This window comes from Ambystoma mexicanum, chromosome 2p (genome assembly GCF_040938575.1).
Source record: "Ambystoma mexicanum isolate Mex_15411 chromosome 2p, UKY_AmexF1_1, whole genome shotgun sequence".
Lineage (NCBI taxonomy): Eukaryota > Metazoa > Chordata > Amphibia > Caudata > Ambystomatidae > Ambystoma > Ambystoma mexicanum.
Genome location: NC_090923.1, coordinates 1,100,401,385 through 1,100,413,780, shown reverse-complemented (window position 1 = coordinate 1,100,413,780; position 12,396 = coordinate 1,100,401,385). Strand labels below are relative to the sequence as shown.

The 12,396-nt window shown below is 49.2% G+C and overlaps 1 protein-coding gene across 2 annotated transcripts in view; it reads left to right on the top strand.

The window, feature by feature from the left end:
* Positions 1-12,396, top strand: part of FERMT3 (FERM domain containing kindlin 3) — a 331,919-nt gene that overhangs the window by 118,404 nt on the left and 201,119 nt on the right. For both annotated transcript variants that reach the window (XM_069645099.1, XM_069645100.1), the window contains exon 6: positions 12,255-12,357. In XM_069645099.1, coding sequence (XP_069501200.1) covers positions 12,255-12,357 — 103 coding nt within the window. The remainder of the gene's footprint in view (positions 1-12,254; positions 12,358-12,396) is intronic.

Sequence of the window (12,396 nt, the reverse complement as noted above, 5' to 3'; positions counted from 1 at the left end):
GGCTCCCTTAGGTCCACCAGACTGTAGTTACAACCCCAGTCAAGTTGGCCTCAGGTGGAGCTCGTCCTTATCTCTACGAACGGAACACGGGAAAGAAGGTCGTAGAGACAGGAGGAGATCAGAAGCTCTGCAAGAAGGAAAGAAGAAGAGAGAATGAATCCATCAGAGCCCACACTCCTGAGGACCTAGGTGAGGAGACACAGGGGGAGGTAACTGCAGACTCTGATAGCTTGCAGCACCCACAAACACCTATGGCTTCCCTGGAACAATATCAGGAGATGGTGAATGCCATCCAGGGTCTTCAAGCAGAAGTCCAGAATCTTTGCACAGAGAACCTAACCCTGAAACAACAAGTAGCAGCAAGGGAAGAATCTCGTGGAGACTTACCCCGCCTGATGTTCTCTTTGGCAAGTATGATGGTAACCCTAAATCGTTGAAGGAGTTCTTGGACGCTTGTACAGTTTATTTCACTTTCCGCCCCAAGGCTTTTGAAATGGACCGAGCTAAGGTGGGATTTTTGGTTTCTAACCTGACGGGGCAACACCCTGGCATGGGCCACCCCTTTAATCACTCAGACTGATCCTGCCATTAACGACTTCACTCAGTTTACAGAGGTCCAGTACTCAGCCTATGAGGCTCTTCTTGACATCCGTCAAGGGACACAGGATGTCCAGACATATGCCTCCTCCTTCAGTAAATTGGCGACTGAAGCTGATTGGCCGGACTCTGCTCAGCAGACCCTCTTTCGCCGCGGTCTACATGAAGACCAAAAGTATGAGTTAGCGAGAGTAGCTCGACCTGCATCCTTCAGGGCAGAGATGGCCACTCCCTTCAATGTTTGTCAACATAACATACCTCCTGATGATCATCGCTTTATGGTGTTTGCAGTCACTCTGGCCTTTGGGGCAGCACCAGCCATAGAAGCACTCGCCATGTTAGATTGTGGAGCCGCAGGGAATTTTTTCGACACTCAGTGGGCACAGGAGCATCGTATCCCTCTTCATCGAAAGAACAGTCCCATTCCCGTGGAAGGGGTAGACAGATCGCCACTTTCATCAGGACCCATAATTCAAGAGACAGGTCTTGTCGTGATGTCCCCGTTACAACATCAGGTACAACTTTCTTTCGATATCATCAGGGCGGCACATTTCCCAGTGATACTAGGTATACCATGGCTACGCCGCCATAATCGCCAGATCGATTGGTCAGCTAATACCATTTGTTTCTCTTCTCCATATTGTGTTCTTCATTGTTTGCCGCAGGCTCACCCTGCCTCTGCAGCCAGCCTTACAATACCAGTGTCTACATCAGTAGTACAGTCGATTCCCTCCTATTATCAACAGTTCTCAGATATTTTTGAGGATAAACTACCTCGATCTCTACCTACTCACCGGGCTGAAGACTGCAGCATTAAATTGAAGCCGGGTGCTTTGGTACCTTTTGGTCGCATGTACCCCATGGCCCTCCCGGACAGAAGGGTGCTCAAGGAATATTTAGAGGCCAATCTGCAGAATGGGCTCATACAGGAATCCCACTCCTCAGCGGGAGCTTCCATGTTCTTCATCCCTAAGAAGGGAACCACCGAATTGAGTCCCTGCATAGACTACCGTGGACTCAATAGCCAGACCATATGTGACCGATATCCCATTCCTTTAATAAAGGAGGTCCTTGAGGCGGTTGAGGGAGCCAGTGTTTTCACCAAATTGGACTTACGTGGGGTTTATCATTTGTTAAGAATCCGAGAGGGAGACGAATGGAAGACAGCGTTCTGCACTCCATCACGACATTTAGAGTACAGAGTGATGCCTTTTGGTCCGGTAAATGCCCAGGCCGTCTTCCAACGTTTCGTAGACAAGATATTCTCAGATTTGTTGTATTCATCAGTGGTGGTGTATCTAGATGATATCTTGATCTTCTCCTCATCTCCCTCTGAACACCGAGGACATGTTACTGAGGTGCTGCAAAGGCTTAGAGACAACCAACTGTTAGTGAAACCAGAGAAGTGTGTCTTTGAGGTCTCTTCAATTTCTTATTTGGGTTTCATACTCTCCAAGTGTCAGATCCTGGTTCTTCCTGGCACAGAGGCAGCACAAACGCCTCCCTCCCCGTTAGGTCTCGGCACCTGGGAGAGGATAACACAGGCCACCTTGACCCTTCGGGGAAAGAGGGTTAGGGTCCGTGGAGTGGATAGGTAGAGGAAGCTAGGTACACCGGAAAGAGGTTTAGGGAGGTGTAGTGGATGGGTTTGGGGAGTTTAGGTTCACATGCTCCTTGGCTCCTGCTCCTAGTTCAGCGGTACTCCGCCCTTGCACTCTTTTCATTCACACAATATGCCCCAGGGTCTGTAGGGGGCCTTTGTGCTGGAGCCCCTAAACCAGGACACTGTACATCCTGTGCTACAGCTGCTAATGTACTATGCACTACCTTACATTGCTTCATGCAAGGTTTCCAAATGTGACCCTTCCTACTGATTAACAACTCTGCATTGCCTTCATGCAGTAATACAACGAATATCACATTACCCCATGCAATACCCAAGGTACACAATCCTTAAAATACTTAGCTTCGTTTTCTGTCCTAGCCAACGTCCTTTCAGGTCCCTGTAGTACTGACTCCCCTCGGTGGCACCTCCTGTGTCGAGTTCCGCTGAAAGGAGGAACAATAATGTCAATAAAAGAGCACGTTCACTTGCGTGGCTCTGACTTAGGTTAGTTTTTTCTGAACTGTAGATTCATGCAACAAAGCACGTTCTAGGAACACACGCGGCCGATATCAGTTCCACTCCCATGCGGCTTAACAAGTATGCGTCAAGGTTCCACACACATGCAGGGTTAATTCGGGAGAGCCTAGCTTCCCCCTGTCATGCTTTCTGTGGGTCCGGAGTGCAGATGGCTTCCGGGGGTCGGTTTCTAGCACCGGCCCTTCAAGTTATGTCAGCGGGCTGTGCGCGTCACTGCAAGCGGCACTTATCTTGATCTGTATGCAGGGCTGGGGTTTCTACTGTGGCGGGCGGGTGCCCCGTGAAGGCGTGCCACTGGAGCTCTGATGCCACAAGTCCTTCCTCCACGCTGGTCAGAATTGCGAGCCCCGTTCCTTGGGCGCGACTCGTGCATGCGCATTGGTGCGTGTGCGGCTGGGGGCGTGGCTATCTTCCTTCCAGCAGGCTCGTGTTGCACACGGCCTGCTGGCAAATGTAGTATCCAGGCTGTTCTCCGTCCCAGGGCTTCAGTCCTGTGAAAGGGATGGAGAACAAGCCTGGAATGCTGGTTGAAGGCTGTCTGCGCTCTGCTAGGGCAGCTACCACCCTGGTTGTCCTGCCCACTACCCTCCTTGCCCCTGCTCCAGCCTGAACCCTGACAGTACCTCCCCTCCCTACAGCAGGCCCGGGTTTGGTGGTTTTTTTCAAGTGGAATTGACGGAGGAGCCGAGGAGCATGGATATATTCGGCGGGTTCCCAGGACCTATCCTCGGGGCCATACCCTTCCCAGTCTATTAGGTAACATAATTTCTTACGGCGAATACGGGAGTCTAGGATGGCCCAGACCTCGAACACAGGATGCTCACCCACCTGGATTGGTGGAGGTTTCCTACTGGGAAGAGAGTCTGGGGCTGGTTTTAGCAAGGCAATGTGAAACACTGGAAGCACTTTCATGTGTGAGGGTAAAGTCAACCTTACAGCAAATGGACCAATTAGTGCTTCTATCGGAAATGGTCCTATGAAGCGGGGAATTAATTTACGCGACCCCTGGAGGCGGAGATGCCGCGTTGAAAGCCACACTTTATCCCCAACATGATACTGAGGACTAGGTCTTCTCTTCTTGTCTGCCTGGTATTTGTAAGCCTTTTTAGCGGTACCAAGTTGTTTGGAGAACTCGCCAAACTTCCTCTAGGTGTTCCTTTGTTTCCGCTGCTGCAGGTACTTCTGGTATACTCCCTTGTGGGACTGATTGAAAACGGGGGTGGTACACATAAACACTGTAGAAGGGTGTCATCTTGGTGGATGAATGCACGGCGTTGTTGTACGCCAGTTCGGCTAACCAAATGACGTCTGCCCAATCCCCTTCCTGGCCGTGAGTGAGGCATCTGAGATACTGTTCTAATGTCTGGTTCAGTCTCTCGGTTTGCCCATCGGTTTCTAGATGGTAACTTGTGGAGAGTCGAATGTCCATACCCACTGATTTGCAGAATGCCTGCCAGAACCTGGAAGTAAATTGCGGTCCTCGATCTGAGTAAGGTAACCCATACAGGCGAATTACATGTTGCAAAAGCAGATCCACCAGTGTACTAGCCGATGGGGTACCGGTGCAGGGTACGAAATGTGCCATTTTAATGAGGTAATTCACTATAACTAGAACAGTAGTAAACCCTCGACTGTGGGGTAATTCCACGATCAAATCCACCGATATCGTATGCCACGGGGTAGGAGGTGTGGGTAAGGGTTGCAAAGGTCCGACTGGCTTCTGATGGTCTGCCTTGTTTCTGAGGCACGTTTCACATTTGGCAATATACAATTGAATGTCCTTGTGCAGGGTTGGCCACCAGAAGTGGCGTTTAATCAATTCAATAGTTTTTGCTTTTCCCGGATGGCCCACGAATGGTGAGTCGTGACACCATTTTATAGCTTGCTGATGTAGTGGTATTGTGGGTAAATACAACATTGATTTATAGAACGGTAACCCGTCTTTGATTGTCTGCTCCTTATCCTGGGTCCATTTGGCCAGTTGTTGTGCTGACATTGCTTTTCTGATGTTGTCAAAGATAGCCTCTACAGTTATACTCCCAATGATGCGACTTGTGTCAACCAAGGGCTTGAGTTCTTCTGCCTTTGTTTCCGACTGATCAAGGTCTGGTTCCGGATACCGGGACAGTTCGTCAGCTTTTCGGTTTTCAATTCCAGGACGATAGGTCACGACAAAATCGTTTTCCGAGAATTGCATTGCCCATCTTAATTGCCTAGGGCTGAGAGCTTTAGCTGACTTCAAGAATTGGAGATTCCTGTGATCTGTGTATATCGTTACAGTGTGCTGGGCACCCAAGAGGTAGTGTCGCCATTCATCGAACGCCGTCTTGATGGCTAATAATACTTTGTCCGCTATGGCGTAATTCTGCTCTGCTGGTAACATCATTCGGGAGTAGAAGGCGACCGGATGCAGTTGCCCAGTGTCACTTCTTTGGGATAGGATGGCCCCGACTGCGTAGCTTGATGCATCGGTTTCAACTATGTAGGATTTGGCTGGGTCTGGGTGCTGTAGAACTGGAGCGGTGACAAACACCCTCTTCAGAGCCTGAAAACCCGCCTCAGCGTTGTCATCCCAACAGAATTGTACCCCTTTCCACAACAATCTAGTGATGGGTTTCACCTTTTTTAGCAAATCCGTCTATAAAACAACGATAGAAATAAGAAAAGCCTAAGACGGACTGAATGTCTTTACAGACCTCGGGGAGGGCCAATCTATGATGGATTGCACCTTTTTCTGATTCATGGTAACTCCTTGGGGGGACAAAAATGAATCCAAGAAATTCAACAGTAGTTTGGTGGAACTCACATTTTTCTAGTTTTGCGTACAAGTGGTGCTCCCGTAGCCTCTGTAGAACGGCTCGGACGTGCTTTCGATGTTCTTCTAGGCTCTGAGAATAAATCAGGATGTCGTCGATGTAGACAACCGCAAATACGTCCAGGTACCCACGAAGTACTTCGTCCAGGAACTGCTGGAATGCGGCTGGGGCATTACAGAGCCCGAACAGCATGACCTGATATTCATACAGGCCGAATTTGGTCCAGAAGGCTGTCTTCCACTCGTCCCCGTTGCATACCCTTACCAGGTGATGGGCCCCTCGAAGGTCCAGCTTCATGTGGATCGTCGACCCACGTACCTGTTCCAGCAGTACCGGGATCAAGGGCAGGGGATAACGGTTCTTGATAGTTATTTTGTTAATCGCCTTGTAGTCTATGCATGTTCTAAGGTCCCCGGTTTTCTTCGGGACGAAGAACAGGGGAGAGGAGACGGGTGACGTGGAATGGCGAATAAAGCCATTCGCCAGGTTGGTGTCAATGTAGTCATTGAGATAGCTGTTTTCTGCCTCCGTAAGAGCATATATGCACTGCAGGGAAGCACAGCACCTGCTTCAAGGTCAATCCGACAGTCGAACGGCCGGTGCGGGGGCAAGGTTTCGGCTGCCGCTTTACTAAAAACATCCTGGTACTCTTTGTACTCATCGGCAACTCCAAGCCCGTATTCCCTCCTATGACGTGAGATACAGGGTGCGACACCGATCCTTGGCTATGTGTTTGGCAATGGTTCGAGTTGAACTTAATGGACCCAGTGTTCCAGTCCACCATTGGATTGTGAATTCTTAACCAAGTTAACCCCAAGATGAACCTGAACTGGGGGGCCGCGATTACATCAAAACTGATGATTTCTCGATGTGCCTGTTTCACATTCCAAACGTAGGGGTATTGTTTGCTGTGTCGCAGGTCCCGAGACCAATGGCGATCCATCTACAGACTTTACTTCTTCCGGAAGTGGCTTAGTATCCAGCGGGAGCCCCAGCTTCCGGGCCATTTGAAGGTCCACGAAATTACCCGTGGCGCCCGAATCTACCATCAATATCACTGGAACACGGTTTTTCTGCCAATGTACGTAACCGGACAAGGGCACATGTGTACCCTGAGTAGAATGCACGTTTGCCAACATCAGTGGGGTGTTTCCTGCTCCGCTCGCTCCTGCCACCCTCACGGGTGAGCTTTCTCGTTTCCCAAAGGCCCTCCTTTTGCTGGTTTGTTGGGACATTCCCGCACGAAGTGTCCTGCTTTTCCACAGTAAAGACATAACTTGTCTCTTCGCCTTTTCTCTTTCTCGTCCTTGGTTAGAGGCCCCCGAACTGTACCTATCTGCATCAGTTCGTCTTTCCCTTTCTCCGAAGCCCTTGGGGGCTTTTGTTGATCCAGCCGTACAATGGGTTTGTTGTCCCAGCGCCGCCGGTCCTGACGACGCTCACTCTGTCTCTGATCCAACCTAAGTACAAAGCCAATCATAGTTGAACAATTCTCCGGCTGTGGATCTACCTGAGCCACCAAGTCTTATAGATCCTCCCTTAAACCTTGATAGAACAAGGCCAGTCTTTTCTCTTGCGGCCAATCCGTTTCCATGGCTAGCCGATTGAACGCCGTAACATAGGAAACCAAGTCTCTGCTTCCCTGTTTCGGTGTCAGCAACTTCTTGTCCTTGAGCAACGATGCTGCCCTACGATTGAATATCTTACCCAATTCACGTTCACTTGCGTGGCTCTGACATAGGTTAGTTTTTTCTGAACTGTGGATTCATGCAACAAAGCACGTTCTAAGAACACAAGCGGCGGATATCAGTTCCACTCCCATGCGGGTTAACGAGTATGCGCCAAGATTCCACACACATGCAGGGCTAATTCGGGAGAGCCTAGCTTCCCCCTGTCATGCTTTCCGCGGGTCCGGAGTGCAGATGGCTTCCGGGGGTCGGTTTCTAGCACCGGCCCTTCAAGTTATGTCAGCGGGCTGCGCGCGCCACTGCAAGCGGCACTTATCTTGATCTGTACGCGAGGCTGGGGTTTCTACTGCGGCGGACGGGTGCCCCGCGAAGGCGTGCCACTGGAGCTCTGTTGCCACACGTCCTTCCTCCACGCTGGTCAGAATTGGAAGCCCCGTTCCTTGGGCGTGGCTCGTACATGCGCGTTGGTGCGGGTGCGGCTGGGGACGTGACTATCTTCCTCCCAGCAGGCTCGTGTTGCACACGGCCTGCTGGGAAATGTAGTATCAAGGCTGTTCTCCGTCCCAGGGCTTCAGTCCTGTGAAAGGGATGGAGAACACGCCTGGAATGCCTGGTTGAAGGCTGTCTGCGCTGTGCTAGGGCAGCTACCACCCTGGTTGTCCTGCCCACTACCCTCCTTGCCCCAGCTCCAGCCTGAACCCTGACACCAAGGAAGGGGTACAGATGGAACCTGAGAAGGTTAAAGCAGTGTTACAATGGCCAACCCCGAAGAACATGAAAGACATCCAATGGTTTTTGGGTCTGGCAAACTTTTATCGAAGATTCATTCCCAACTTTTCAGAAATAGTGTTGCCCATTACTCATTTGCTGAAAAAAGGGAATCGATTCGAATGGGACATGAGGGCAGAACATGCCTTTTGTCTTCTCAAGAAGACCTTTACCACTGCTCCTATCTTAATCCAACCAAATCAGTCTTTACCCTTCGTAGTGGAAACGGATGCCCCTGGAGGTGCTATAGGAGCTGCATTATTACAAGAAGGGAAGGATGGAGAGCAACATCCAGTGGCATATTACTCCAGAATGCTCAGTCCCAGTGAAAGGAATTACTCCGTTTTGGAAAAGGAACTTCTGGCCATTTGCCAAGCCTGCATTGAATGGAGACATTTGTTACAGGGATCGCCCATCCTTTTCTAGTTTGTACAGACCACCGTAATTTGAAGGTACTACAGCAGATGGAGTGTCGCAACTCCAGACACGCTCGTTGGGCGTACTTCTTCCCTCAATATGACTTTGAAATCACCTATCTTCCAGGAAAGGAAAATGTGTTAGCAGATGCGTTATCCCGGAGCCTAGAAGAAGAAGAATCCAAGGTTCCTCAGATTTAGGAAGGTATTTTGTCCGAAAAGAGATTTCTAGGGGTGATCCATTCATTTTTGCAAGAAGTGGAACAAGCCACTAAGGTGACACCAATTCCACCACAGCAACTACCTGACTTGGTAAGGAGAGGGCCTTTCTACTTCCACCAAGGGAAATTGTTCCTACCTACGAAGGACCTTGAAGTACAAGCAATGTCGTGGTGTCACGACCTTCCTTCAGCTGGACATAAGGGTCGAGTAGCCACACTAGATCTACTTTCAAGGCGGTTTTGGTGGCCGACCATATACCAGGATGTTAAAGAGTATGTGGCAGGGTGCCCAGTGTGTGCCTCCAGTAAATACTCGGTATCAAGACCGTTGGGTCTCCTTCAACAAGAACCATTACTGTCTCAACCCTGGGAACTGATTTCTACCGACTTTATTGTAGATCTACTGCCCTCTTTGGGGTATACGTTGATCATGGTTACAGTAAATTAGCACATTTTTCCCTGCTTCCGGACCTTCCATCAGCTTCCGAACCGGCTGCCATTTTCCTGAGAGACGTGGTCAGGTTACATGGCTTACCCCGAATCATCATATCTGACCGGGGTACACAGTTTACCTCAAGGTTCTGGTCCACCTTGTGCAAGTCTTTAGGTATTAAACGGTCTCTCAAAGCAATGGACTGACAGAACGATTAAATGCCACCTTAGAGCAATACCTCCGTTGTTTTTGTAGCCAAGAACAAGAAAGATGGGCATCTTTTCTATGCATGGCAGAGTTCTCCTATAACAACTCCAAGCATTCTGCCACTGATGTTAGTCCTTTTCTATTAAACGAGACGAGCGAAAGATCGGTGAGCGGTCGATTCAACGCAGACGGTGACCCTGCCAAGTGTGGAAGGTGTTTGGAAGAACACTGGATTTTTTGTATCAGTGAAACTGAAGGTCAGAGGTATTTTGAATTAACATTTTTTAGAAGCACGTATCAAGTGCTCTGAAACACTGAGTGAACAATGACTTAAATTTACTTAAATTAAAGAAATTGATTTATTGGAACTTGTGAATAACTCGCACCTGATGAAGGGCTAGAATAGCCCGAAAGGCGTTGTGCATTAAAAATCAACACAGGCAATCAAATTGAAAGAAAGGAAGCCGCATATTTGGACTACCCCCATCTGTAAAAGACAGGGAATAGGAAATTGTGGACTAATTATGTAAATTTGAGTGGCTAATTCTATCATCACATTTTGTATGCATGTGTAAAGAATCACACTGGGAAATTTAGTACCTTGAAATAATTGTTTATGTAAGCAATGAAGTTATGTACACAGTAACCTGCAATGCTAAATTAGTTGCGAGAAAGATATAAATTCCGTTTTGGGAATTCACTTTATTTTTCACTTTATTTTGAAATATATATATATTTTTTTAAAAGTCCTAACCATTGACGAGTACATCATAATTGAAAAGTAAGATTTAATTTGCATAGTTATATGCATAAGAGTGTGCACGGAGACTAGGTCACTCTGGTGTGGAGCGACCCTGTTACTTTTGTCAGTCCTTTTCTATTCACCTATGGGTATCATCCCAGACACATTCCTTACTTGGGGCTACCAGCCACGACCGTACCATTGGTCGATAAACATCTAGATGACTTGTGGTGCCTGCAAAGGGATGCCACATTGAAATTAGAAGCCAGTAGATCCCAATATAAGAACACACACGGATAGTAAGAGATTGCCAAATCCTAGATGGGCTCCTGGTACCAAGGTATGGCTGTCCACAAAATATCTCCCGCGGTGGACGCATGCAGGAAAGTTTACGGCCCGTTATATAGGCCCTTACCCAATTGAGTCCCGAGTCAATCCTGTGGCCTTTCGTTTGAAGCTTCCACCTTGTCTCAAGAAGATACATCCGGTCTTCCATACCTCCATTCTGAAGGCATACATACCCGACCCCTTTGGCCGCAAGTAACCCCATCCTGCATCCTACAAGGACCCACATCCAGAAGAGTATGAGGTAGAGAAGCTGGTGGATTCCCGGTACAAGCATGGTACTCTCCAATAACTGGTCCATTGGAAAGGGTATCCTGTAGAAGAACGTACCTGGGAGCCAAAGAACCACATTCACGCTCCCAGACTGCTCAGACAATTTCATCGTCTATATCCGGGCAAACCCGGAGGGGCCCCGATGAGGAGGGGGCATGCTGTCACGGTTCGCCCGTGGAAGTTGTGGCAAAGATGGCGGCTTCACTGAGCCATCGCGGGATCAGCAGCAACGTTCTAGCCTCTCTGAGGCTTTGGTATATAGGAAAGCCACTCCCCTTTCCCAATGCGCTGCAACTCGCTCAGTCAGTTTCTCCTCGGACTGCTCCGCTAGCATTTGCTGTGCCTTCGTTTCCTCTGCTTCCCAGCGTTTTGCCTCCCAGGCTGATTTTCCAGTCTCAGTACCCCCCTCCTTGCTCCTTGTATTCCTGTTAGTTTCCCGCCTGCTACCGCTTTGTTTGCGCTCTTAGCGCATTCCCTTTTTCCTTCTTCCCTCTGCTCTGCTGCCTGTCTCTGTCGGCTCCTTCGCTCCTGCTCCCTACCCTGGGGTTAGTTCTGATTGGCTTCCTTTGTCTGGTTCTTCTTACCTTCGGTTTTGCTCGTCTATTTCCTCACCCGCCTTTAGAATGGCTGCGGCCGCTCTCTCTTCTTTCTGTCTGCTCCACTCTCACTTTCGGCAGTCTTTCACTCGCTCACTTCCCTGTTACTTCTTATCTTGTATTTCGTGCCTTCCTCTATTTTTGTCCTTCTGTCTCCACCTTCCTTCGCGCTCCTGTAGCTATATCTGTTCTTCCTTCCTTTTCTCCGGGGTTCTGCCGTTCGGGGTCCTTGTTGTACTGTCAGAATTCTTCCCAGTCTGACTCTCCTTCTTCCCAGAGTACTCTCCTCTAGTCTTCTTTCTTCTGAACATCTCACCTCCTTGCATGGTGTGGGTCTTTTGCCCATGCAGTATTCAGCGTCACCAGGATCCTATCCATAATTCTGCCCTCCTTTTTGAAAACAAGCTTCACCACTAAGGACTACCATCTGCTGATCCCGCATCTAACAACGCAGGTTTTTTTGTGCCTTCATCGGCTTTTTCCCTGGAACTTGGGGCAGGCTCCCTTGGGTCTGCCTGACTGTAGTTACAACCTCAGTCAAGGTGGCCTCAGGTGGAGCTCATCCTTATCTCTACGAACGGAAGACGGGAAAGAAGGTCGTAGAGACAGGAGGACATCAGAAGCTCCGCAAGAAGGAAAGAAGAAGAGAGAAGGAATCCATCAGAGCCCACACTCTGAGGACCCAGGTGAGGAGACACAGGGGGAGGTAACTGCAGACTCTGATAAACGCTTAGTTGCTAGAGGTTGATGAAGAGTGAGTGGAGTATCATGGATCTGGTTGTTGTAAGGCAGACTCCTGAGATCCCCTCCGGACACTCTCGCCTGGTCTTCAAGCCGACAAATATTCTTACACAGCACGATTATCCTTATGTCCATATCCCACTGTGTATACATGACTTCCTCTATGGCCTGTGCTTGACTGTCTGAGAGCCATCCTCTTTACCTGAACTGTCCTTCTGTCTCTGTGTCCCATACTTTGTACATGAACCCCATGTCCCCGTTTCCGCAGGTGGCTGGACTCCTCTCGCTCCCTCATGCAGCAGGACGTGAATGAGGATGACAACCTCTGGCTTCGCTTCAAGTACTACAGCTTCTTTGACCTGGAGGCCAAGGTGGGTCTGAAGTCTCCCAAGTGGAGGGGCAGACGTTAG